Below are 27140 nucleotides of genomic sequence, written 5' to 3' on the forward strand. Positions count from 1 at the left end.
TCTGTTTAAAAAAAAACAAAATTACAATGTGAAATAAAAATAGCAGCTTGAAATTAAATGCATTAAGCCAAGCTATAACAACCTTTTTTTTCGAATTTTATTTTTAAATTTCATTTGTTGTACATCTATATAATAAAACAAGACATTCGTATATGTACATGTTGCGTAAAGCCGGCAAAACGGGTGGAAAGAGAAAAATTAGAGTCAAAAACCACAAACCATCTTTAACAGCTTATTTTATAAAGGGATTTCAACTTTTATGTGATCATTAATGTAAAAGATATCTGCACACTGTATCTGGTAAACAAACTTTAAATTATACCATCAGTCCCTTTAATCATTAATATATTTAGCTGCACACTGTATCTGGTAAACAAACTTTAAATTACGCCACCAGTCCCTTTAATCATTAATTTATTTAGCTGCACACTGTAGCTGGTAAACAGACTTTAAATTACGCCACCAGTTAATCATTAATTTATTTAGCTGCACACTGTAGCTGGTAAACAGACTTTAAATTACGCCACCAGTTCCTTTAATCATTAATTTATTTAGCTGCACACTGTAGGTGGTAAACAAACTTTAAATTACGCCACCAGTCCCTTTAATCATTAATTTATTTAGCTGCACACTGGAGCTGGTAAACAAACTTTATAAAAAACACTGATTAATAAAAACTAATCTGTAAAACTTGATTTTCAACAAAGACACGGTACATAGTTCAAAAATATTGATGTTAACAAATTTAAAATGATTTAACACATTTTAGGAACTGTCAACAGTGTTAAATATAAAATGGAAATGATTTTTACATAATTATACGGAAAAAAAGTTTGAAACATATTTTATAAATTATGTTTAAATTAATTAAACTTTTCTGTACACCATAAACAATGTTCAACCTGCTACGTATTTACAGTTTACAAAAATCATTTGGTTTGGCACAATAGGGTGAAAAAACGTTAAATTTATGTAAAATGTATGTATTGGAAAATCCGCAAAATTATTTTTCACAAAATACTGAATAAATTTAGACATATATTTAACATATTTTGATTCTTATTTAAACTTTAAGATTTGAAGAAAAAGTTATAATTTTCCTAGCGGGGGGTGTCGTATAGACCAGATTTAGTTTTTAGAGGATAATCTTTTCTATACGTAAAAACCTCTTTAATGAATCAGAATTATTTCAGTGCATTCACTGATAGAAAATGATTGCTATGCAATAAATTTGTACAATCGTTTATTTCAATATAAAATGACAAATAAACGAGTACTCGACCTTTCCAGGGGGGTTGGCGAGGTCGTCATCTCTAGCTTACTTCTATACTCCAGGCTCTCAGTATGCAGAGAGTCGAAGTATGAAGGGGAGGAGGGGAAGAGAGGAACGCCCACTCTAACCTCTACCAGTGATTTTAAATAATAGAATAATATTAACGACGATTGGCCATGTACTTTATAGTAAACCCTGAAACTATAGAAAACATCAAGAATAGAAAATGTAATCTTGTAATATCGATTTATGTGAAATGGGCTTTAATTAGTGTATTATATACCTAAATATTAATTCTGATTTACCAAGCAGCAGACTTTTGTCAACTGAGACCTAAATCTGGCTCAGAGCATACTGCAGTACAGTGTACAGTGCATACAGTACATGTTTATTTTTGTAATCAGGTTTCTGTATATTCATCCTTCTCCAGGGTCCCTGCAGTACAGTAAGGAGCGGGGGGAGAGAGAATATTCACACATTATGTTCAATTTCTTCTGTATTGTACAGCTTGTACAACAGGGAGGGTGGGCTTTTTAATTTTTCTAACTTTTCTGGAAACCAAAATTATTTTACAAGGGGAGGGGTCATACCCCCGTAGCCCCCCCCCCGGCAAATAAACTTCACATTAAAATTTGTTCACCCAGAAAATCTATCTCTTTTGAATAAACCACATTTTGACATAAAACATAAACTTTATTTGAAATATATTTAACAAAAGATAATTTATCTTTCTAGCATTGAATATAAATGATGATTCATTGTGAGATTTCTTACTGTATGCTGTCTGTAAAATATTCATGTCGTAGAAAAGGAATTTACGAAAATATTCTGACAAAACATTGAATAAATAAATTGAAAATATTAATAAAACTTTGTTCCTTGCTTTGTTTCAAATAGAGCTTAAAGAGACTGCAGACGTACTTTCAATTGACCCTGCAGAGTGCAGTTATACACAGTTTAAAGGGACTGCAGACGTAATCAAGATAGACAGTGAACTATTTATTTCAGGGATTACAAGAGTGATTGTCATTATTATTCATTTTAAACTTTTTAAAAATTTGTTAATTTAAACAAAAAAAGGGTGTTTCATGACAAATAAATTTGATTTTAAAAATAATGAATGCTTTTAGTGAAATTTTCCAAACAAAAGGAATCAATTAAAGAACTACCATCTTAACCCTATGTATAGCCTTGGAGGAGGGGCGTTTGGCGCCCCCCCTAGAAAAAGGCCTTAAAGAATAGGCAAAGGGTTAAAATGCATATTCATGGCCCAATTTTTCCTGGCGAGCTCAAAGAAAAAAAAATTAGACCGATAACTTTAACAGCTTGGGTGCTAGGGAGGGTGTGAATGCCTAAAAAAGGGTAAAATAAATGAAAAAAATCTTTTTTTTGTTTTAAGCAAATATTAAAGTGTGACACGTGTTTCTACATGCATTTTTCAAGGGCTTTTAAAAAAAAGGTTTTAGATCTGTAGCGTTAGTCACAAAAAAGTTATGGACCATTTTAGCTTTTTTTCACAGACCGGATTTTTTTTCCGTCCTTTACCCTACCCTATAAATTAAAGACGATTAAAAGTCACAAAATTTCACGGTGATAGTGTCAAAAATGAGAGTGCTAGGACAAAAAAATCTACAGTATCACTGGGGAGGGGGGGGGGGTTGTGGAAAGATTTCCCCGCCTTTTTACGGTTGAAATATAGTATATAACATTTTATATTTACTTCTTAGTTTACAGATCTGTAAAATCTATATAGTTGCAGTCTTTAGATATGAAACATATTTACAAATCTATATAATAAAAGAAGACATTCGTATATATATATATACATATATATTGCTTATAGCCGGCCAAACGGCTGGACCGATTGGGCTGAATTTTTTTGTGGACACTCAGGGGTGGTCGGGGAGTGTTATAGGCTAAATAAAAGAAAAAAGAAAATTTTCTTTTTCAATTTGTTTTTTTCAAAAAGAAAAATTCCACGGGCAACGCCGGGCTCTTCAGCTAAGTAAATAAAGGATTATTTATTTGAGACCTGAAAGAAACTGTAAGCGTTCTTTCAAACTACCATCCTTTCAAAGATTTCAATGCCCGATTTAAAACGGTACCTTAACACCTTAATCTGATCAAATATGTGGAAGATAACGACGGTTTCTGACTCGAACAGGATTTAAATCTGAAAATTTCTCCATTTTTTATCAGCAGGAATTGCGCATGTTATACTTTAACAGAGAGTCCAGAAAAAAAATAAAACATTTTAAAAAAAGCTTGAATATCTAAAAAGTAATTCTAGATTTAACAAACTTTTACAGGGTACCTTTGTAAATCAGACACTGCAATCTTCCCGCAGAGGGTCACTTGAGATTAGGCTTACAGTCCCTTTAAGATACAATGTTTCATCTCGGTTGGACTTTCGTAAAATTTTCCTTTCGGAGAAAGTTTCTTTCTGAATGTGAAGTAAATGTTTATCTTTAAAGAGAAGCTTCTCGTAAATATGTATTTTTAAATAAACATAATAAATGATAAGGACCTTAGTAGAAAAAAAGAAAAATGAATTTTTTCAATAAAATTTCCATCTACAGTGATAACCAGAAAACTCTGGAATAGGAAGACGACTTTCAAATTCAAGTTGTGACTTTAAATAGTCCAACGAGCATGAGACGCAGCAATTAAGCAGTGTAAATAGAACCACTTCATGTGATAAGTGATTTAATAACTTACAAGTAAAGCTATTTGCTTTGAAACAACACCAAATGCACTTCAATATTGCTATAATGTCGTCTTCCTATTCTACAGTTTTCTGGTTATAGCTGTAAGATATAAATAACATTTATACCACTAATGATTTCAGATGAATATGTTTTTTTTGCTTTTCTTATTTCACTTTTCTCATGCTAAACTGTTTCGTCAGGTAATTTGAAGAATTAAAGCTTATCTAAATTCTAATCCATTATTTGCTCTAAAATTAGGCCTTCAAAAGCAGGCTTAATACTCGAAAATGTCTTTCTTACATTAATGTATATAAAAAGGAGTGGCCGGCAATTTATGAACTGAGAATGTTGTATTGTGGACATTATTTTAGGATTCATTTGAGACATAATAATCGTTTTAATGATATATGATTACTGAGTTTGAGCTCAAAGTCAAGGTTCAAAATTATCCATTGAAACGTTTTGAGAATCGATTTTTTAAAATTTATTAAATAAAATTCCAGGAAATCTACAGAAAATGTTTGTAAACAATGAGACAGAAATCAATTACTGAATAAGATTACTTATTTTCCATGATAATAGTTAATTTTTGTTTTCTCAACCTGTTCCTAAACAACTTATTAGTTTACTGAATAATTTTTACTACAGTTTTCGTCGTCGTTATTGAATAATTTTTTAAAAACCGATTTTCAAAATCATCCCTCCAAAATGAACAATCTGTTAGGATTTCTCCACAATACTACATTCTCAGTTCAACTACCATACATTGCCGGTCCCTCCCTTTAATAATATCATTTTATTTAAAAGAGAACTTGTACATCTTAGAATATCAGAGCCTTAGGACATTAAGAATTTCGTTAAGATATGTAAAGCTTACAAGTGGTTTAACATTTTTAATATACATTAAGTTATTACAACGCCATTGAGTGTATCTTAATTATCATGTTTAATAACACACCCTGTGTTTCAGGGCCTACTACCTCCCCCAATGACCAATGTTCCTGTTCCGCAGGTACTGTTTTTAACAAATGAAACAAAAATATTTTTTTTAAAATTTCATTGTCACAATTTTGCATTTAAGGTTTAATTGTAAAAGTACAGAGGACGGTACGGTAACGAAAGCAAAGTTGAAAGAATTAAATTATTTTTACAAAAAAGTCATTTTTTACAAAAAATATCCTTTATCAATTGTTATAAAAATCATTATTCACATCAAACGATCTTTTTCTTTTTTATCTGCGAAATCGACAATTAATAAAATAAATCAAAAATCAGTATTTTACATTAATCATGATTTTTATTAAGAGTTTAATTAAAATCTAACGCATAAAAACTGTAAAAAAGTTTATAAAATTTAGATTTTCCAGCCCTTTTACTATTTATATATATATTCAAAATTGTAGATGGCGAGAAAAAATTCTTTACATTATTAGGTTTTATTGACATGATGTAACAATTTGAAAACAAATCTTAATTGTTTCTTTGAAAATTTTCCCTTTTTATGCCAAATCATGAGCTAATGGCTTGTTTGTTTGTTTGTTGGTTTTGGCGTTTATTTGTTTGGAAATTCGTCAAACAAATGTTTAAAAATCTGCAAGTTGTTTAGTTTTACAATTTATAAAATGGCATCAGTTGAACTTAAAAGATGAACTCCTTTAAAATAATAATATAACTTTTTTTAAAATTTATTATCAAGGTCCAAAAATTGTTTTATATTTACAAGATCTAAAAATTGAACATATGTTTAATTATAATTATAAAATAGAAAAACTTTTAAAGTCATCAAAAATACACTAATTTGAGTTAAATATCAACATTAATTAGAACATAACCATTCCTATCCTTCTCATCATTCTCATTATAAGTTAGAATAGAAAGCACTCTCAGCCTTTCATTGTTATTGTAAACATTCATTAAACATCACAAACACCAAACATTCTGCTAATGTTATAATTTCTGCAAGGGATGGGTGAATAGGTGAACTAAAATCTAACATAATAGGATTTAGGACGCTTGGTGCCCATCTAGCGTCTAAATTTCTACTTTTAATCGTGGCTTTATCTGTGAGCATCTTCTTTTTGTAACAATATAAAACAATAACAAAAACGTTCGTGGATTTAATAACATTTTGAAAATTTATCAAAAATTAAGAACTTTTGGACACACATTTTTTAAGTTTTGGTCATTCACAAACCTTCCTTATGTGAGGTCCTACACAAAATTTGGGCCGAATCCGTTCAGCCGTTTTGCAGTTTATTGAATACAAATGGTTTGGTTTGTAACTTCTAAGTTTAGTAAGTTAACTTTTGTAGAGAAAGTTAAGTATCCAAACAAAGCTGGGGTTTTCAGTTAGTTACTAAAATTTTCTATGCACAAAACAATTAGTTCTAATATTATGCAAATTTAGGATAAAGTGATTAGAGAAACTGATTACCCACCTCAAACTCTAATTTTCAATACTTGATCACGTTGACCCTAACAAGTTTTCAAATAATGAGGAGATAGTTTAAAAAGTTTTAAACTAGAGTTTGAAGCGTGTTAAAATGCCTTCCAATATTTGAATTTACAGTGATGACACACATGTAAATGCTCATATCTAGTATACTATAAACTGTCTATAGGAATCCTGGTTCAATTAAACCTTAGAATATTTTAAACCTAGAGATACAAGATCTAGTATACTATAAACTGTCTATAGGAATCCTGGTTCAATCAAACCCTAGATCATTTTAAACCTGGAGATACAAGAACCTGGAACCAAAGATATTGGATAAATTGGGAGCATTTCAGGTATTCATTTTTGTAAGACATAAACTTTCTTATAAAACATTTAGCGTTTTATTGTTGCTCTTCAAGTTGCCATTCTTTCTTTGTATTAGTAAAACTTAATTTTTTCATGGATTCTTCTTTTAAATTGGTATATTTTGAAATAATAAATGTCGAATTATTTTCTAGACAATATTTTTCACCTTTCACGGTCAAAATATCTTACCTGGGGTCATGTGAGTTGCAATAAATAATTTGGACTAAATCGGTTTTAAGTTTTTTTTTGATACGGACATCTAGATATTTAAACTTTTATAATCTCCTGCACATGTATCCAATAAACGATAAAAGGGACCCTAAAGGAGGTTTTGGCTTGTCAAAATTTAAAAACTTTACAAAAAAGGAAATCTGCGAAATTTGAAATGTACATACAAGAAAAGGTAGATATGTCAACAACAAGCTATAAGGTTTTTGAGAAATCAAAGAAATCTCTCCTCTTAGCCTATAAGTCTTGTAAATATTCCTTGATTTAAGACCTGGAGGCCCTGTTCTGCTGATGATTGGAGGAGAAGGAGAAGCGAACCCTGTTTGGTTAAATGCGGGTTCTTGGCTTGGTAATCTTTAAATTCAATTATTTTGAGATTTTACTTGTGTTTTAAAATTCCTCTTTTTTCTGATAATTTAATGCTTAGAAAAAGTCCTAATACGAAAACAAAAACCTTAGCTTTTCTCCCTCTTGGGTGTAAAATCTTGAGAAGTTTCAAGGTCTAAATACCTGTAAATGTAATTACTTTTTTTATATTGTCATGAAACAAAATAGGTAAATAACCCGTTAAAAGAACTTAGAGCATAATATAAAAAAAGAATTATTGTAATATTAAATAGAGACAGTTGCAAGAAAACTCTAGAATATATAACTCTAATAAGTGTATCTTTAAAGATTATGCCAAGAAGAATGATGCAGCAATGATGTTACTGGAGCATAGATATTATGGGAAAAGTCACCCTACTCCAGATCTGAGGTATAGTTAACAATGAGTAGTAGCCAGTTACTTGGTTCCCTGTTAAAAACCACATTTTTGTGGAGCCTTTAAATAGTAGGATTGCCACAAATTCTGCATTTTTTGCGCTTCCATGTGAAAAGAAATATTACTCGGAAATTTACTATTTTGAGCGGAGTTTGTTGCAAATTGGGGTGTGCAATCAAATACGCCAAGTTTCGGTATAATTTTGACGCAAATAGAGCGTGAAAGATGGAGCGCAAAAATTCAAATGTCAAATTATATGTCAAGTTTTCATTCGCTGGAAACCCTATTTTTGATGTAGAGTTAAGATCAATTCGTTTAAAAATGGTTCCGCCGTTAATTTTCAGAAAATTTTAAGGGTTCTGTATTTTCTTAATCATGCTTAAAAGCTTTAGGAAAGGTTCCGTAACTCGGAAGACCTATACGGATCCAAATTGATCCCCCCAAAAATCCTAGACTTCATTCATATCTACTAGTTAATTTTTAAATTCTCCAATTACTAGAGTTGTAAGTCCTAGATACAACAGTAACCTTAAAAGCTTTGTCAGATCAAGAATAAATGGGATATCACGTATCTCTTTGAAAATTGATTATTTTCAAATTCTTTACAAAAAAAACGTTTGAAATTATCAAGACTACAAAGCTAGAAAAACTTTGATTTTCCACGTCATTGATTATATTCAGATTTAAAAAGTACCATTGTGAATCGGACATGAAGGGTCACTTATATATCAACGACACTTCAGAGTGACGTTTACTCATGTTTAGTGTGAAGAATTTGAACTGGTTGAGTTCAAAGCAAGCTCTGGCCGATCTTTCCAGATTTGTTGTAGAAATGCAGGCAGCGCATAATCTTACTGGAAAATGGATTGCCCTGGGTAATCATTTACTTTATGTTAACAGAGATACAGAGAGAACAAGAAAACATTATCATATTGATACGTCGCTCAGAATAATATTATTTATTTTAAACATTTCTAAAACAGTGTCATGTACACCTTCAGTGATATAACAGTTGCAACAATTGCAGCAAATCACAAAATACAGTTCTTGAATAAAATGGTTAACAGCGACGATATTCAGTTCCTATCCTGGGTCTCTAGCAGCTTGGTGGTCCAGACTGAAATACATCTTATTATATAGGAGGTTCCTATCCTGGTTCTCTAGCAGCTTGGTCCAGACATACATACCTCTTATTATTTATGAGGTTCCTATCCTGGTTCTCTAGCAGCTTGGTCCAGACTTAAATACATCTTATTATTTAGGAGGTTCCTATCCTGGTTCTCTAGCAGCTTGGTCCACACATAAATACCTCTTATTATTTAGGAGGTTCCTATCCTGGTTCTCTAGCAGCTTGGTCCAGACTTAAATACCCTCATCTTATTGCTGGAGCAGTATCAACCTCAGGCCCACTTAGGTACACGTACATTCTACAAGAGTAGGATTTATAAAATCTCTAAAGTAATTGAGTCTTTGCCACAACCTCTGTAATTCTAATCCTTTAAACTTTGCATGACCAACTGTTATAGACATTAGATATTTCAAACTATGAATTTTGTTAGAAAAAATATTCTTGAAATATCAAAGGTTTACAACATCAGAGTCCGAAATTTAAATAATTTGAACCGCGTCGCTGAACCGCTAATAACCGGTTCCAAAAGAGCGCCGATTCATATCTCGAAACACTGATCATAATTTCAAGTGGAACCAACCATGTTTGAACCGCGTCTCATATTTGAACCACGTGTAGACGCGGTTCCAATGATTTAAACTCGGCCTCAGGTTGAAAAGAAAAAGATATGAATTTGAGTTTGTGGCTAAAACTCAATTGCTTTTATGAAAAAATCAAGAGTTTTAAATGTGCCCCTTTGTAAATTTTTTTTTTATGGATAATCACTTGAAAATATAAAGACGAGAACTCAAAGGAATCAGAGGAGCAGACAACATTTTAGAAATGGCAGGACTAGGAGAATTTTGGGGTTATTGTTTCAAAAATCAGATATGTTACCAATAAATTCAAAGATCAAAGACGACTGTCATTTTTCGTGAGACACCCTGTAGGAATTAGAAAATTTGAGTTTGTGGCAAAGACTCAAGCTCTTAAAATACAATTGTCATCCATTAATTTTCCATTGATTACTTCTCTGATTGTATTGAATTGTTTAGAGCTAAAACCAACTTCTATGAGTACCTTGAAGTGGTTCAAAATGCACTGGAAACTACCAAACAAGGATGCTCAGAGGTCGTGAAGGATGCTTTAAAGTAATTAAATAAAAGATTATATCAAGAATTCTATTTCAGGTTTCAACGAATTATACACACATATATATATACATAAATATATATATATATACACGAGTCGTATATTGCAACTTTCTGAATTTGAATGGAAGCAACGTTCTTCAGTTTTAGTCTTTTTTAACAATTTTCTAATTATAGAAAGTTTCATGCTTTAACTCTTTCGTTTTTCAAATTTAGGTTTTTAAATCTTAAAAAATTATTTTTTTCTAAATGAAACTTTTTTAGCATTTTATTCTTGTGTTTTTACTCCATCCCCTGTTGTGTATACAATACACATATACATATATATATATATGTAAACTCATATGTTTGTACTTATATTTATAGAAAAATTAGAAAGGTGTAAAACTAATTTGTAGTGATTTTAGATTTTGCACTTGCATTCGGTTAAAAGATGTAGTTCACCACTAGCAATTGTTTTCTATATACAGGGNTTATATTTATAGAAAAATTAGAAAGGTGTAAAACTAATTTGTAGTGATTTTAGATTTTGCACTTGCATTCGGTTAAAAGATGTAGTTCACCACTAGCAATTGTTTTCTATATACAGGGACACAAAGTATAAAACCGATTTTAGGAGATTGTTCAGTCTTTTTTCCCCTAACATTCAAGGTTTTCTGCAGCAGTAAACTTGCTTTTTTTTCTTTACCAGAGCTGGAAACTCTTGTATTGTGAATATCGAGATCAATGCTTAATCTTGATATATCGTTATTCTGGAGATTAATTTAATCTGTATTCGATATTCACAGTGTACATGCAAATGCACCTTTGAAATGCATGAATAGATTAAGGAGAGATCCTCAAAATCAAAGTACCCACCTCGGATATCGGAATCAATTTAATGCATCGTGAAAAAAAATACAGTTAAGACAGAAAACACAATCCAAATATAAACTGTTTGTGTGCAAAATCTCAACTATTATTCGTCTCTCTCACAAGGAACCTTGAATAGTTTTAAGAATAATGAATTTACCCTAACAGAGTTAAGAACTATTGAACAAGATTTAGTTTAGCTAACAGCGAACCTCCAAAACTTTTGAGTTTAATTCATCAGATTTAAATCTATCTATTATCATCCATTTTTTTATTTTCTTATCTCTTCGGGATAAATTAGAAAATTCTTTATCTTTTATTGGAAGCTCCAAGCTTTAGCCAATGAGGTAAAGGAAGAGGGATTCATAAGGAAGAGATCACGACTTTAACTTATAAATTAGAAATTAAAACTTAATCTATTTATTCAAAAGTTACAACCTGTTTTATGATTTATCATTATTATTTTAGGCGAGTCAAGTATCTGACAGCCCACCGTGTAGGATGGTCACTTTTAACCAAAAAGTTCAACTTATGTACACCATTTGACGGCACAGTATTAACTGATGTAATAAACCTTTTTGAATCTCTCATTGGAAACTTTGAAGGAATTGTTCAGTACAACAAGGATAACAGGAAGGACCAGAAAAAAAACAATATTATTTGAATTTTTTTTCTCATTTTTTCAACGTAAATTGAAGTAACCCTTAAAAAAGTTTCATGTCTGATTCACAACAGTATCTTGTAAACCTGCGAATGAGAAAACTGTTGGAGATATTCTTGTTTATTTTCTTTCTTGAAAATGATAATTTTAACTGCGGTAGAAGTGACATGGCATTTATGCAGCTTTAGAGAAATATAGAATTTGTTTTTCATTCAAAGCTGCCCCTTTAGTAAAAGTAAATTCAACCTATATGAAGCATAAAGTCTGGCCGCGTCAACCTTGTTGCACCGGCTAGTCTTGTCCAGGACTATCCGGTGCAATAAGGTACATATAGTACAAACTGGGACCGGAAAGGTTGACCCGGCTCGGAAATTAAAATTTACTATGGCTGCCCGTGTTTTTCAAGTTAGAAAAACTATGACATGTTATTCAGATAGAGGGTGAAAAGGCACTGTTGTCAATCGTGCATAACTTCCATATAGAACATTTCTGAACCAACAACTAGAGAGTTTGAAGGAGCCAAGTGGATGAACATAACAGTTGAGACTCTCTGTAACATTATGACTAATCCGACAGAAGGAACCTCCCTTGAACGATTAAAAATTGTAAATGATTTATCTCTGCTCATGGCGGAGGAAAAGTGCCTAGATCACACCTATAAAACTCAGGTAAAAACAAACAAGATGATTCGTAGTCCTCTTTTCAAAATTTTTTTAAAAATTTCAAGTAAGCAAAAAATGTTAAAACGATATAACTTGCAACCTTTGGACCAGTATATGTTTAGTTAGAAGAGCTACAGGGCACACTTTGGAACCAAACCGCAGCAGTTGGAGGGAGGCAGTGGACTTACCAAACCTGTACGGAGTTTGGTTGGTATCAGTCATCAGAGAGTCCTTTAAATCCATTCGGAGATATTATACCAGCAAGGTATCGTACAGTGGTGGCGTATATATCAATACAATGAAGACAACTTTACTATATTTTGCTTAAGAGCTTTTTCAACTTACAAGTTTACAAGTAAACAAAGAGAAGATGTTAATGGACAGTCTCTCTTTGTTTAATTACAGGGTATCCCACGAAACATGACAATTGGCGAAAAGTTTAAATGTCTTCTTCCATAGTTTGTTAAGTTGTTTAAACTCCAAGAGAATAATATGAAAATTTTCATGCCAGCCATAGTAAAATTAATTTCAAAGTAAAATATTTTTGAGTAAAAGATTTTTAGAACTAAAGTCTATATTATCTAAAAAGGATATGGAAGAAGATATTCAAAACTATTCTCAAACTGTCATGTTTTGTGGGACACCCTGTATGTTTATGTGATGTTTGAAGACTTCGTAGGAATCACAATTGAGATCGAAAGTATTCTTCATTGTTTTGCTACTCACGACGACGACGACTGAAGTATAATTTTGTTTACCGAAGCATTTTCTGGGTTGGTTTGTTTAATTTAAGAACTTCTATTACATTTTTCTTTACATAAAGAATATCTGTTTCAAAATTCTTGACAAGAAGATATTGATATAAATATTCTGGGTGGCTTGTTCAATTTAATAACTATATTACACATTTCTTTTTATAAAGAATATTTATTTGCAGTTGCACACTTCACATATGCCCATTTTGTACTTTTGCTGCAGGGTTACCCACAAAGGACAAGATTTCAGAGACGCCTGTACAGAATTTATACTGTCTATATCCTAATATGTTTGATTCTCAGCAACTGTAAACTAGTTTCTTTAGTTACCAAAACATATTTAATATTAGTCATTAAAAGACAATATTCAAAGCAGAAGACTTAATTCAGCCTTGCAAAAGTCAAATTTTAAGAGTTTAATGTCGTCTTTACAGACGCACCTTTTGTGGGTACCCTGTTTGTTGTCCTTTTGGATTGTTTTGTCTCATTGACCTCAAATAATTATTTGTAGAGTAAACTTTTTTTTTTATGAATGTAATTTTAACAAAGATTAACAAAATCTTAGGCTTGGAATAATAAAAATTAAAGATGGGATCTCAAGTAAAAATAGATTTCTAATCCTTAGTAAGTGCATTTACAGAAAAAGAACATTACATACATCGGAATTGCATAGTAATTCAATCATGTATGCACCTTTTTAGCTCAATACAATTCTTTTTAAATTCTGCAACTTACAATGGGTTAGAACTTACCAAGGTTGTATAATAAGGGTAGTTACTCTCGATGCGCTCGACAACGTACGGAAAATGTCGTTTCCTAAGATAGATAGATAGATACCAAATATGACGTCAATGATTATAGAGGCGATGAATGACTTCATATTGAGTACTTATCTAATCTAAAAAACTTATCTATCTAAAATCTTAAGTTTAAATTAAAAGGTATTAACTTCTTTGTCATTGCAATGAATTTAAACTAATACCTTTTGATATGGCTTTAAAATATCAAAGGTCTTCTAGAATTCCAAGCTCCAAAGGTATAAACAAATTTAAATTTAAGGGCAGGGGTGTATGTTTTCGTGAAAAATCATTTCCCTCCTTTTGAAAATGGTTTTGTTCACTTGACTTGCAATGACAGTCCTTTTTTATATTTTCAGGTTTTTTGAGTATATGTGTTCTGATATATTTGGGCCCAGATTTGATATTAGCTTGCTTGAGAGAGGGGTAGAGGATACCAACACTTACTATGGGGGACTAGATATAGAGGTATTAATTCATTGATGGCTATCGTTCAGGTCTCTTTACAAACATTCTAAGTTATTTAATTTTTGATTCATGGCTTTGAAATTTAAGGGTTTACACCATCAGGTTAAAAAGATATATGGATTGTCAATTCCTTTATTTAAAAAGCTTCAAAAAGGATTATAACAGTACTTTTAAAGCTTTAACATTGGAATCATCCTGTTATTTAATCTTTATATTTATAACATTAACACGTGCAGTAAGCTGATTCTAGATTGTGCTACTATGGCGCTTTACGCCCATCTTCGATTTTCCCTTCTCACACTATCAAACAATCACAATTTTTTAAAGGATTTATTGATTTTATTTTTTGTATTTTGAAAAAATCGTTTTTCAGGCAAATTTGTTTAATTCTGATAATCCACAAACTTTTCCTTGGGTCATGTGAGGTTCAACAAATTTTGGCTAGATTGGTTCAGTCGTTTTCACGTTTATTGGATACAAACAAACAAACGAACAAACAAACAACCAAAGTGTTTAAAGGGTTTAGAGGGTTTAAAGAGTTTAAATGGATTAAAGGGTTTAAAGGATTTAAAGGGTATAAAGGGTTTAAAGGGTTTAAAGGGTTTAAAGGGTTTAACGGGTTTAAAGGGTTTAACGGGTTTAAAGGGTTTAAAGGGTTTAATGGGTTTAAAGGGTTTAAAGGGTTTAAAGGGTTTGAGGGTTTAAAGTGTTACTGTTAGTTAGTGAATCATTTTATTCACAATATACATTTATACTTGGACCAGCATGAAATACTTCTATTCAACCATATTTATCAATTTATTCTAATTCTATTGTGTAGTCCAGATATTTATTTAAGGTGACAAATGTAGTATTTGTCCATGGCAGTATAGATCCTTGGCATGCTATGGGAATAACAAAAACAAACAAAAGGAGAATTAATTATGATAATCATATTTTGTAATTCAGATTTGTATTTTCAAAATCTACAAAATTGAAAACGATTTCTTAAAATCTCGACTTCTTGGGATTGTTTTCCATTCTAAAATTCGAAAAAAATTTTAAAAAATTAAATAAATTTAAAAAGTTCTGGTGCAACCTCTGCTTTTTATATTTCCAAGATTTAAAATTTTCAATTTTTATTCGAATATTATTTTTTAACGTTTTAATTCTACTATTTTTTTTTACTCATAAAAGATTTTATAAAGTGGGATGGAAGCCATTTTTATTGAGGGTACAGCGCACTGCGCCAACATGTATCCAGGGAGCAAAGACGACCCAGAACAGCTGAAGAATGCACGGAGAAGAATTGGCCAACTCATTTCCCAATGGGTGAAGTAAAAGTAAAGTTTGAAATAAATGAATGCAAGTTTCCACGCTTTATTTTGTTCTACAATACAAATCCAAATACAAATATCTAAATATTAATTATGAATACATTACAATAAAGAATAAAATACATTTTGAGTTGCGAAAAAAATTTCTAAGAATGTCAAAATCTGTAAATCTGCATCGAGATCGAGATATCCACAAAGCTAGAAAAATGAAGTGTAGTGGTATTCAGTCATCTTTACCCTGCGAAAAAGTGTTATTTTAAATTGGAATTTGAAAGTAAACATAAGACATTTTTTTGTAACATTATATAATATTATACAAATCCAATGTTTGATGTCCAAATATGACAATTGATACATCATTGGAAAGGTCTTATATGCTCTACTTTAGAATCTTCAAAATTTCTTTGCAAAGGAATTGAGTCTTTGACACAAACTCTGATTTTCTAATTCCTATATCTCTGCAACCCAGTGTCGTAGACCTTAGATATTTCAAACTATGAATTCTGTTGCATTAAATTATCTTAGTTTGAAATATTAAAAGTCTACAACATCAGGTTCCATAGATATAGGGATTAGAAAATATGAGTTTGTGGCAAAGACTCAATTCCTTTGCATTTTTTTTTTGCAAAATCCAGTTTGCAAAATGTTTGCCAAAAACAATGTCCAAAAAATGATACATTTTTTAAATATGCAAAAGTTTGTGCAAAATTTAAATAACCTGATGTGTAATTAAGAAAAACTAAAATTGTGTAAATTTCTTTCGACTGGTTGTACGTAAATACTTTAGCTAAATTTCTTCGTAAATCTAATGCAATCTGTTTCCTTATGGGTCAAAACAAAGATTTACTTTTTTTATAGGAAAAAGTAGTCATTCAGGCAGTGTGCCTGAGGACTCAGGCAGTTAGTATAAAAGCTCAGTTTTAGACCTAAAAAGAGGGCTATGAGTATTTTGGAAAAGTAAGAAAATTTCAACCGCCTCATACTAATACTTTTTGAGTTATGTAAAAAAAATAAATTAGGGGGGATTGACCCCTCCCCCAGCAGGACTAGGGTTACGCCTTTTTGTTCTCATTGGTTCACAATCAAACCGAATTAAATAATAAAAAATAGAAAATCAAACTGACTGAGATGGAAGTGTAAAAGCAATCTGCATTTCCTACTTTTCTAATCAGCTCGGCTTTGTGAAACAAATTGAAATCCTTGAGTAGAGTTGATTTTACATCAAGAAATAATTAAAAGTATTTGTGAAATCTAATCTTGAAAAATAATTAATTTATTACTTATAAGATGCCGAATTCTCTACAGTCTCTTCATGATGCTTTATCTCAATTTTACTGGGAAGTGGAACACTGAAAAATAATAAAAATTTCAAGAGTTTTTAGAAAAAAACATTTTTACTTTTTGGAATATATTTTATTCATCTCCTCATTTTAAGAATTGTTTTTAACATTCATGAAAATCCTGACTAATTTTGATAAAAATATATTTAAAATAAATTAAATAATCAAGGTTAAGTAATATTTCCTTTTTTTACCCCCAAATAAGAATATAATTTTAATACTGACTTTACTGAGATGTTTGCTCTAAGTCCGACAACTCCAAAAAGTTTACCATAACACCCTTGGCAGTAAATTCTCTAAACAAATTATTAATCTTCAAAGTTATCAATATTGTTATCAATAAAATATTCATTTACATTCTCTGCGCCTTGGAGCAGATTTGTGATCCCCAGTTGCCGATCACAGGAACAACATTTTAGACAGAGCTAAAATATAAATTTTAATATATTGGATAATATTGTTTAAGGAACCTTTATAGATCAATAACGGAGTGTATAGGTCTTCTACTAGACAGGGGTTGCTTTTGAAAACTTTTTGACTGTTATTATTATTAAGCTTTGATTTTTGGTTTTTAAGATTTTGTAAGTCCAAGTCCAAGAATTGTAAATATATAAAGGTAAGACATGCACTACACAGAAATAGCATTAAAAGATAAAATTTAAGTAATATGATTATCCATTATTCACCTTGTGGTATGTGTATCCATTAGTACTCACACCTTCTGTGGGATAAACAGTGCCATGACACCTAAATATAGACAGGAAAATTATAGCTGAAAACACGAGCTTCATAATCTTAATATACCTGAAACAACCTGACTTTTGATCTTTTGATTCAACATACATTGATTGCATGAGTTTCATAGAGTTTTCTTGATTGTAATTTCTCATAATTGGATCGTAGAGTTTATTATAACAACTGCTACATACTAACTGTTGGTTGAGTCCTGTACAAGAAGAGAAGGAGTCCAAACCTCGAAAACATTCAGAGCATGTAAAGCACAGACGATGATACGCATATTTTCCTGATGAAACTCGTTCAGCTTCAAAAACCTTTCCGCCACATTTAGGACATTTGTCTTTATCATCATCTCCTGCTTTTATTGAGGATGTATACACCATTGACTAAAAATAGAAAAAAAGATAGGAGTAAAAATATAGAGTAAATGTTCACAGAACATTTTTATCATAAATTGATTAATTTGTAAAATGTAGTGAAATTGTTACCTTAGTTATTATCTGGTGTCCTTCATCACTATCCAAATTGAAAAGAGAGTTCTCTGGAGATTGAACTTGGTTCCTAGATCCTGGACATGATCGTGATCTAGACCTTGGTCTACGGGAATATATTCCATATTCTTCCTTGTAGCAATTTTGGCAAAAGATTTCCCCATTTGGTCCAGCATTGCAAGTATTTGGGCTTAGATTACAAGAACATAAGTAGCAAGTGAAGCACTCTTTATGAAATAGCCCATTACTAGTTAACATTTTTTCTGCTGCAAATACCTTGCCACTGCATCTTTTGCATCTGTTGGGGTCTAAATTTGCTTCAAATTCAGTTTCGTTGAATTCTTTACGACTTACTGAACCAGCTCGACCTCTGACACCATATTGATTGTTATAGCAGTTTTTACAGAAAATCTTAGATTGGGGCCCAGTAAACAATGAACTTCTGCTAAGTGAGGCTTGACAGTTAAAACATTGAAGACAGTAGTTATGGTAAACACCATTTCCGATAATTATTTGATCAACAACAAATACTTTGTTTTGACATTTTAAGCAACAGTTTTTTTCAGAATCATTTGCTTTCACGTCTTTTTTTTCCAAATAAGCATGTCTGGTGTTAGAGTTTACATCTCTCTGATAACATGTTTTACAAAAGATTTCCCCATGTTGACCTTCTATAAATGTTGATGCATCTAACTTATGTGAACATAAACTGCAAGAAAAACATGCTTTGTGGTACATGTGATATTTTGTTTGTAGTTTTTCAGCCTCAAACACCTTGCCTTCACACCGGGGACAACCATTTTGTTCATTTGGGTCCGCTTTAAGTATATCAGTTGACTTATCTCTGTTTGGTTTGCAAGTAGCCAACATCATTGTGTAACATGACTTACAATATGCATCATCATTTTGACCAAGAAAAACCTTTAAAGTATCTAAATTTGTTCGACAGCCTGCACATGTAAAACAGTATTTGTGGAAGATCACATTTTCAGAAATTCTTATTCGTTCAGCTTCATAGACTGTTTCCATGCATCTAGTACAGGAATCCCCGTCACAGCTTTGTTTGATTTTAGAATTGTCTGTGTAACTCTCAGGAATGGTTCCTTCTCCAAAGGCTTGGAAGTAGCATGAGTTACAATAGATCTGTTTGTCTGGTGATTTGAATGCTGCCGCTGAAGCTGGTGATAATGTTGTTCTGCATCCATTGCAATAAAAACAGAATTTGTGCCAAACACCTGTTGAACTGCTTATTCTTTCACGCTCAAAGACTTTTTCTTGACACCTATTGCAAACATTGGGATCCATTAAGCCATTTGTCTTAAAAACTTTCTTCACTTTTTGATTTCCATCAACCCAATTTTGGGTCATAGCGCCCCTGTATGTAGAACTTCCAAAAAGCCTGGAATAACATCCGGTGCAATATATAAACCCATCTGCACCATTGCAAACACTTCCAGGTGTAAGTCGTGTAGAACATAAAGCACATTTTGTGCATTTTAGGTGATATGCTTTCCCATTTAGCATATTTTTTTCAGCTTCAAAAACAGCTCCTCCACAATTTGGACATCCAGAGCCATCAGATGGTTGACAACTTTGAGTTTTGTATAGAGCTTCTACATCTGTTTTAAATGTTTGAGGACCAAAATTCTTAGAATAGCATGTTGTGCAATACAACTGCAGATTAGGCCCATCAGTGGCCAAACTATAATTCAAAGGGCGACAGCATTCTATGCATGAAAAACATTTCTTGTGATAACATCCACTTTTCATTTTCATCTTTTCAGCTTCAAAAACTTTACCAGAACATCTTGGACATTTAAAAGGATCTCCATCATCTGCCGGTATGGTTTGAGATTCTACAATTGATTTAGCAAATATCAAGCTTCCATCCTCATCATGACCAGCAATGAGAGATTTAGATCTTTCTCTTCCATAACATTGTCTGCACAGAACCATTCCATTTCTTGAGCAAGCAGAGTTTTGGCTGGTGTGAAGGCTTATTGAACATTTGGTACACCTGTAGCAAGAGGCATGAAAGAGGCCAAAACATGTGGAAAACTTCTCAGCTTCAAATATTTTACCATGACATCCTTCACATTGATTTGGATCTGCAAGATCTGCTTGAAATGCTGAAACATTGACAGGGCCTCTTGACCTGGAGCGTGATCTACGTCCATGCAATGCATCATAGCAATTTTTGCAAAACATACTTTTGTCAGAACCCAGAAAATAGTTTGCTGTGGTCAGAGTTTTCAAACAGTTATTGCATGACAAACATGAAATGTGAAAGTCTCCGTGCTTAGTTAACACCTTTTCTACGTCAAACACCTTGAAACCACATTTTAAGCAAGCCGTCGCTCCTTCGGTTGCGGGTAGAGGATTCTTTTCTAGATACTTATTCTTTCCATTTGTAAAGAAAAGATTTAGGTAACAAGGTTTGCAGAAAACCTCCCCTTCTTTACTTTCGTACATATTACTATAATCTAATATGTGCTTACATTGTTTACAACAAAAGCAGGATTTATGGAAGATATATTTTCGAGTTTGTATTTTCTCCGCTTCAAATACTTTCCCTTCACATCTTGGACAAGATTCAGATTGAGAGCCTTTAATCAAGGATGTACTCGTCATCAGATTTAGAGGTTTATAACTTACTTTGGGATAACAGGTCTTACAATACACCTCCTCCTCATGCACAAACACTTGAAGTTTGTCATTTAGATATTTTTTACAGTGTTTGCATGTAAAACAACTTTGGTGAAAGTTTCTTCCCTTTTCCACAATTTGCTCTGCCGAAAACACTTTGCCCCCACACCTGAAATATGATAATGAAAAGTAATTATAAAATAATACAGAAAAACGTAATCAGAAAATGCAGTATTTTAAACAAAGCTTTAACAAATTATCCTTATCTTTATGAAATAAATATTGGTTTATCAAAAATTATGGTGGTGTAAAAATGAATTGAATATTTACATCCATAAATATTAGATATACTTTGCTTATTTATCTGTTTTTTTTGCATCCAAACATCAAACAGTCAAAAACATCAAAATGGTTGAACTGATCGGATCCATTTTTTTGTTGTATCTTACATGACTCCAGGAAATGTTTATGGCTGGAAAATGATGTCAACATTAATTATTTATAAAGAACAACAAAAAATATGCGAAATATTTTTGTTATTGCTGAGTATGATGAAAAATGGCATCTTGAAAAGAAAAGCCAAAATTGTTATTAAAAAGGGGGCGCGTAGAGTCCTACGGGCTTAGTTATATGATGTTTTTTAAACCTGGGACATCCATCTCCATCCTTCGCCACAATAGCTTTTAGATCTGCATAGGAAGGTGGAATACTCACACCAAACTTTTCACCATGACACTTTTTGCAGTAAACTTCCCGATCCGGTCCTAAATACTGTACATTAGAACCAACAATAGAATACAAATCTGACTTCCATTTTGCAGTAAACTTCCCGATCCGGTCCTAAATACTGTACATTAGAACCAACAATAGAATACAAATCTGACTTCCATTTTGCTAATTACTTTTGAATTGAAATCCTAAACATTTTAAATTATTCTTGATATTTTCAGTTAAAGTTTTATAAAAAAATCGCAAACATTTGAAATATACAGAAAATTACCAATGATTGCTCGAGCAAGATCCACATGAAGTGCTGTTTTACATTCTTTACAGTTGAAACAATCCTTATGAAAAGATCCTGTCTTTGTTCGAAGCAATTCACAGTCGAATACTTTCCCCTCACACCTTACACAGCTAGTGTCTCCAGGCTACAGAAAAAATCATCAAATATACTTTTGTCTTCTAAAGGAATTGACATGGTTAAAAAAAGTAGGGATGGAAAAAATATTAAACGAAAGTAAACAAAAAATGAACTGAAAGTTTCTTTAACAAACAGAAAGGAAAGTTAATCAAATAGTATCTAATTCGTTAATTAATTAACTAATTAATTAGTTAATTAATTCGTTAACTAATTTGTTCATTATTATGCAAAAACAATTCTTATTTAGAAACTATTGATAGCAAGTCATTTTAGAATGGTTACTTTGATTGCGGCTAAACTAAGGATCAGTTGAAAAAATCACATCTATTTTTAAAGTATATAATCACGGTGGACTAAGCCAGTGGGGTCGGTCAAATAGGCTTAGGATTAGGCTGGGTACTGTAAAAAGTCTGAACGCACCATGGGAGTTGTCTTGTTAGCCCTCCGACGGGACTATGCCATGAAAATTGACCCCTGTCGTATGTTAGTCTGGATAGGCAGGGCAGGTCCTGTTCGAATTCAAATTTACTACGGCCCAGAGTGTAATAAGTCTAAAATTGCAGATGCTGGTATATTGGAATATTCCTACCCACCTTTGGTTTTATTGATTGAAGCTCTGATGGTGTTGAAGGTCTAAAAGGAAAATAAATAAAAATCTTGATGATTCAAAATTAAACAAATTTTACAAAGAAAGGAAATGAATACTCTAGTTTTCTAATCCTTATATCTTTGCAACTGGAGGAACTTTGTTATTTCTAGAAATTCTGCTGATCATATTAGTCAAAGTTTGGAATATTTAAGGTTTCCAGCATAAGGTAGAAAAGATAAAGAGATAATAATATTTGAGTTTGAAGCAAGTTTTTATTCTATTAACACTAACACTTAAACTTTGCGATAGACGACTGAAGTTTAGAAAAAATCCAATACTTATTAGTTAAAAACTTTTTAGAGATTTAAATATTTTCATTTAAAAGCTGCAGTATTTGAAATTTTTTCCTTTATATTAAGAAACAATTATGGTTTACATAAATGTTACATGCATTTTTACAATGTAGTCTCAGTTATACTTTAAAACTTAAAAATTATATGTTCCCTTACTATGGCATAACACATTTTTTGAAAGATTTTAAACAATATCAGTTTAAAATACTGTATAAATTTTTTCAAAACTTAAATAAGAAACCTTAATATTAACCTGAGGATATGAGCAGTTTCTGAATCAACCCAAGTTCCGGTTAGAGCTCCCCTGTATCCTAAACCTCCAAATTTTCTTCCATAGCAAACCTATAAATTCATAGTTTTCACCCTAATGAGGGGGGAGGGGTGACCCCACTTTAATTTTTTGCCCTAGCACTCTCATTTTTGACACCTTCACCTCGATTTTTTTTCTTTTGAGGAATAGTAATTAAGAAAGAATTTTTGCATTTTTTTAAAGCATAGGTTTAGGTACAGAAAGGTAAAAAGGCTGGTCGATGTAAGCAACTCTTTTTAAAATTTAAGCTAAATATCTAAAAATAAGATTTTTGAAAAGCCAAATAAGCTTACACCCATAGATCCAGACTACTATAAAAAGTTGCAAACATTTTCAAAACTTTGAAGTGTCGTCATTCCTTGGCCATTAATTTTACCTCTCTAACTAACTTATACTCCTTCTTGCTGATAAATCAGGATTTATGATATGAATAAATTTCATCAGGTTTCATTCAATTTCTCAAGATAAAAATTGATTCACTTTGAACTTGAAAGTCGGGTTATTTCATGACTCATGGAAAAGCTTTTACACCCTGCTCCATCATAAAAGGTTTGCTGTCAATTATTAGAAAATATTACGAACATTTTACTTTAGGCCCAAGGGGGGCATCAAAAGCTAAATCTGCAATGAAATTCTGATAAAAACATCCCTTTTATTTGTAAAAATTCATAAAATTTAAATAGAATTTGTTGTACGAAAGATTTGATATCATGAATGCATCGCAAACGTTTAAACAGTTACAGTATCACATTTGCAAGCAAAGTAAAACAGATTACAAAAAGCTAAATCTTAAGAATTTTGATTATTTAATTTTGAATTTTTGATTAAATTTTAGTTTTAAATTTTAATACAACATTTTTTTCTAATTTAGTGATTTGCTTAGCCATAAAAAATTGAATGATTTGTCTATGTTTTTCAAATCAAAAATGTTTAGTATTTGCATCATTCAGATGTAACTTTGATATGTGTATTTCGGCAAGTTATACAATCGCTATTAGTGTTTTCTAATTCTGCTGATTTATCGCTTTAGTCTTTTCTAATCTATGTTCAGGTTGAGTCAAAAAAAAGTGTGATTTGCGGCAGCTGGTGCAAAATTGTGCTTTTTTTGTGCAACTCTTCTGTATGGTTTTTTTAAAGCGATAATTCAGCAGAATTAGAAAACACTAATAGCGAACTTATTTTTGTTATTGTTTTATATTGCCTAATATTTTATATTTTAACTGCTAAAGCTAGATATCCATATTTTGCAAAATACAAAACTATTAAGATATTCTAGAGAAAGGTTTTGGAGCATCTGGATTTTATAAAACTCCTGAAAAATAAATTTTTCATAATTTTGGGAAATTTAATTCCATCCCTGTCGGATAATAATCCCGGTGAAGCTTATCTTGTCCTTTTTTCTCACCCAATTAATCCAAATTTATATCTTCCCTGGGAATTAAAGGAATCCAGAAACTATTTAATACAGTGAAACCATCAATCTTCAGAAAAGTAAATAAACCAAATTTAGAATTTTAGATGAAATTTAATACTTCTAACTAAACCACCGGAACTCTAACAAAAAGTTTAATTTTAATTTAGATAAAGATTAATTTTATATTGAAAATTTTACATCAAAACGAAATGCTTATTTTATAACTAAATAAATAAAATAAACCTAAAAAACACGGTAAAAACTAAAAAAAAACATATTTCTTTTTGTACAGTGTTACTCACAAAGGACGAGGCTTTAATGACAACCGATAATGCTTTACAAATAATTACCAATTTATATTAAAGGTAGAACTTGGTCATCTGCTTTAATAAAGTATTTTAATGAATAATTTATTAGGGTTTGTTTTAGAAAGAAACAATTGCAGGGAATACGGAATAATAGAAAAAACAAATTCACTATTTTGAAAAAACAATGTAGAACATTTTAATTTAAACTTTAAATCTACAAATCTTAATAAAAAATTTCTTGTCAACCCTAACTTGAGCACTCAGAAATATATCTCTGAAAAGTTTTTATTAAAAACTTACTTTGCAATATACTTCAGTATCTGTTCCCATTCCTGGCAAGTAAGACGACCTGTCTAGTCCAGTATGACAGACAGCACAACTGAGACATCTGGCGTGAAAAGGTGTTCCTTTACTCAGAACCTGTTCAGCAGTGTACACAACACCACCACAGCGTGGACATCCCTTCACTCCAGGCCCTGAAAACAAATTTAGTAATTTACAATGCTATATTAATGTATGGGTGAACATTTTTAGATCACATCACATATAAAAACCCCCACTTCTTATTTACAAATACACATGGTTTGATTTTTATATAAACGTTACATTTTAGCTAGCAAACTCTAAAACTAAGTCTAATTTGTGTTTAAAGTTTTTCTAACGGCTGAGCAAAGTACTATCAACAGATACAAGTTTAAATTAATCAAAGGTTTTGTTACAAACAGATTCGTTGATTTTTGGTTTGCCTGGTTTAATAATTGAAGTATTGTTTGAATGAACTAGATCTTGAGCTTGAACTGTATTCCTTTTATAACAGTTCATGCACACCAGTATTTCTCCCAGGTCATGTGATGAACTAATAAAAAATTGATTGTTTATAAACAACAACAAAAAATAGCAATTAATCTACATATTTCATATAATTTTGTTGGAATAATTAGGCTTTTCGGTATTTATGAAATTATTCTGATGTTCAAGAATAAATAAATGAGTATTCTTAATCTAAAAAAAATTGCAAGTATGTTAAAAACTAGTTTATTATTTACATAGTGTAGATTATGTTTACCCAGTCTCGAGTTTTCTTCTGCATAATGTACAGTAGAAACAATTATCATGATACATTCTACCTCCTGACTCCCTTCTTTCAGCCTCAAACACTTTCCCACCGCAACAAGGACACCTAACAGAAAAAAAGTATAAAAAGAGTCTGAAACTTTTTGGACTGAAACTTTATATTCAACATAACATTACATTATATAAATGTGAATTCTTAAATAAGCTTACACCCATAGATCCAGACTACTATAAAAAGTTGCAAACATTTTCAAAACTTTTAAGTGTCGTCATTCCTTGGCCATTAATTTTACCTCTCTAACTAACTTATACTTTTTTGTATCCTTTGACATGTACAGTTTAGCCTATAAAGCATTTGTTTTCAGTTTTAGTTTTAATAAGTAATTTAGAAAATTCTCATTGATTTTTGCATAAGAAATTGAAACTTTTAAATTACTCTGAGTGTGCACACTATAGACTATATTATTTCTCATGTATCCCACCAACATCCTTCTTCAGGTAAATAAGTAGTTCAACTCAACTCAATCTTTATCACCGAAAAAAATCTGTAATGACAGTCATTGTCATCTAAAATTTTTTTATCGATTTTGATGGTTATTATATCGTTAGAACTGACGAGGGTCAACCAAGACCGAAATATATTTTCAATAAAATGTGGAACTACAATCTATTTTTTTTACTCTACAGAGGTTTGGTCCATCACCATCACCGAATTTTAAATTATAGAGCGTACAAACCTGTAAACCAACAATGAATGTGCTAAACAGTAAGTGATTATTTGTTAATTATCTAGTTTTAAATGGTTTGGTTCTTGCGGAAAAACAAATTAAGGAAACAATTCATTAGTTTCTGCTGAGTAGTAAAGCCTTTACTGCTAAAAACTACCAATGCAGACAGTGTGCAGTTTAATCTTTTCTAATTTTAACCTGGCAGGAGAGAATTGGAGATTTTAAAGGCAAGCCCATTTATAAAATGAAAATTTGATAACTCATAACCAAAATCTAATCAATCAGATTTTGAAGTAGCGTGCACATGTATATGAGTACAGACTACAGACATTGACCATGGGAACCATTACAAATATGTGATATTACTCTATTCAAGTTAAACCATGCAAGTAAACATTTTAAAATTATCATTTAAAATATTTTTTCTAAAATACACATTATTATAATCAATATTAAAGGTAAA

At 31.4% G+C, this 27140-nt stretch overlaps 2 protein-coding genes and 1 long non-coding RNA gene across 4 annotated transcripts; 1 reads left to right on the top strand and 2 right to left on the bottom strand.

The window, feature by feature from the left end:
* Positions 1–1226: 1226 nt before the first annotated feature.
* Positions 1227–1695, bottom strand: LOC111700883 (uncharacterized). Its single transcript, XR_002765067.1, has 2 exons — positions 1557–1695; positions 1227–1403 (listed from the first exon to the last, which is right to left on the bottom strand). It is a non-coding gene; the product is annotated as an uncharacterized LOC111700883 (long non-coding RNA).
* Positions 1696–4122: 2427 nt separating this feature from the next.
* On the top strand, positions 4123–15582 carry LOC111700880 (putative serine protease F56F10.1). The gene is made up of 14 exons (XM_023471944.1): positions 4123–4181; positions 4952–4993; positions 6680–6771; positions 7282–7361; positions 7688–7769; positions 8541–8650; positions 9099–9189; positions 9939–10034; positions 11355–11519; positions 12053–12215; positions 12332–12474; positions 14121–14229; positions 15068–15141; positions 15417–15582. Exons 1-14 carry the CDS (start codon positions 4128–4130, stop codon positions 15547–15549), a joined length of 1434 nt encoding a protein of 477 aa, XP_023327712.1. The 5' UTR covers positions 4123–4127; the 3' UTR covers positions 15550–15582.
* LOC111700879 (uncharacterized) lies at positions 15575–26075 on the bottom strand. 2 transcript variants are annotated; one of them, XM_023471942.1, is made up of 14 exons: positions 25942–26075; positions 25622–25731; positions 25176–25351; positions 23097–23185; positions 22495–22534; positions 21761–21908; positions 21407–21524; positions 18112–20929; positions 17690–18009; positions 17572–17632; positions 17242–17310; positions 17111–17181; positions 16826–16894; positions 15575–15783 (listed from the first exon to the last, which is right to left on the bottom strand). In XM_023471942.1, exons 1-14 carry the CDS (start codon positions 25995–25997, stop codon positions 15744–15746), a joined length of 4185 nt encoding a protein of 1394 aa, XP_023327710.1. In that variant the 5' UTR covers positions 25998–26075; the 3' UTR covers positions 15575–15743. The 2 variants fall into 2 exon arrangements, with proteins under 2 accessions (XP_023327710.1, XP_023327711.1); XM_023471943.1 differs by lacking the exon at positions 17242–17310.
* Between the last annotated feature and the right edge of the window lie 1065 nt (positions 26076–27140).

Source organism: Eurytemora carolleeae, unplaced genomic scaffold, assembly GCF_000591075.1.
Source record: "Eurytemora carolleeae unplaced genomic scaffold, Eaff_2.0 scaffold403, whole genome shotgun sequence".
Taxonomy (NCBI): Eukaryota; Metazoa; Arthropoda; class Copepoda; order Calanoida; family Temoridae; genus Eurytemora; species Eurytemora carolleeae.

Excerpts from the sequence above, each read along its gene's own strand:
- LOC111700880 (XM_023471944.1), top strand. The coding sequence starts at position 4,128 with ATGTTTTTTTTGCTTTTCTTATTTCACTTTTCTCATGCTAAACTGTTT. Across the intron at positions 10,035-11,354 it reads GTCGTGAAGGATGCTTTAAA|GCGAGTCAAGTATCTGACAG; the intron begins GTAATTAAATAA and ends TTATTATTTTAG. Across the intron at positions 11,520-12,052 it reads CAGTACAACAAGGATAACAG|AGAGTTTGAAGGAGCCAAGT; the intron begins GAAGGACCAGAA and ends ACCAACAACTAG.
- LOC111700879 (XM_023471942.1), bottom strand. The coding sequence starts at position 25,997 with ATGTATCATGATAATTGTTTCTACTGTACATTATGCAGAAGAAAACTC. Across the intron at positions 16,895-17,110 it reads AGAGCAAACATCTCAGTAAA|TGTTCCACTTCCCAGTAAAA; the intron begins GTCAGTATTAAA and ends ATTATTTTTCAG. Across the intron at positions 15,784-16,825 it reads GAGAATTCGGCATCTTATAA|GGTAAAGATGACTGAATACC; the intron begins GTAATAAATTAA and ends ACTTTTTCGCAG.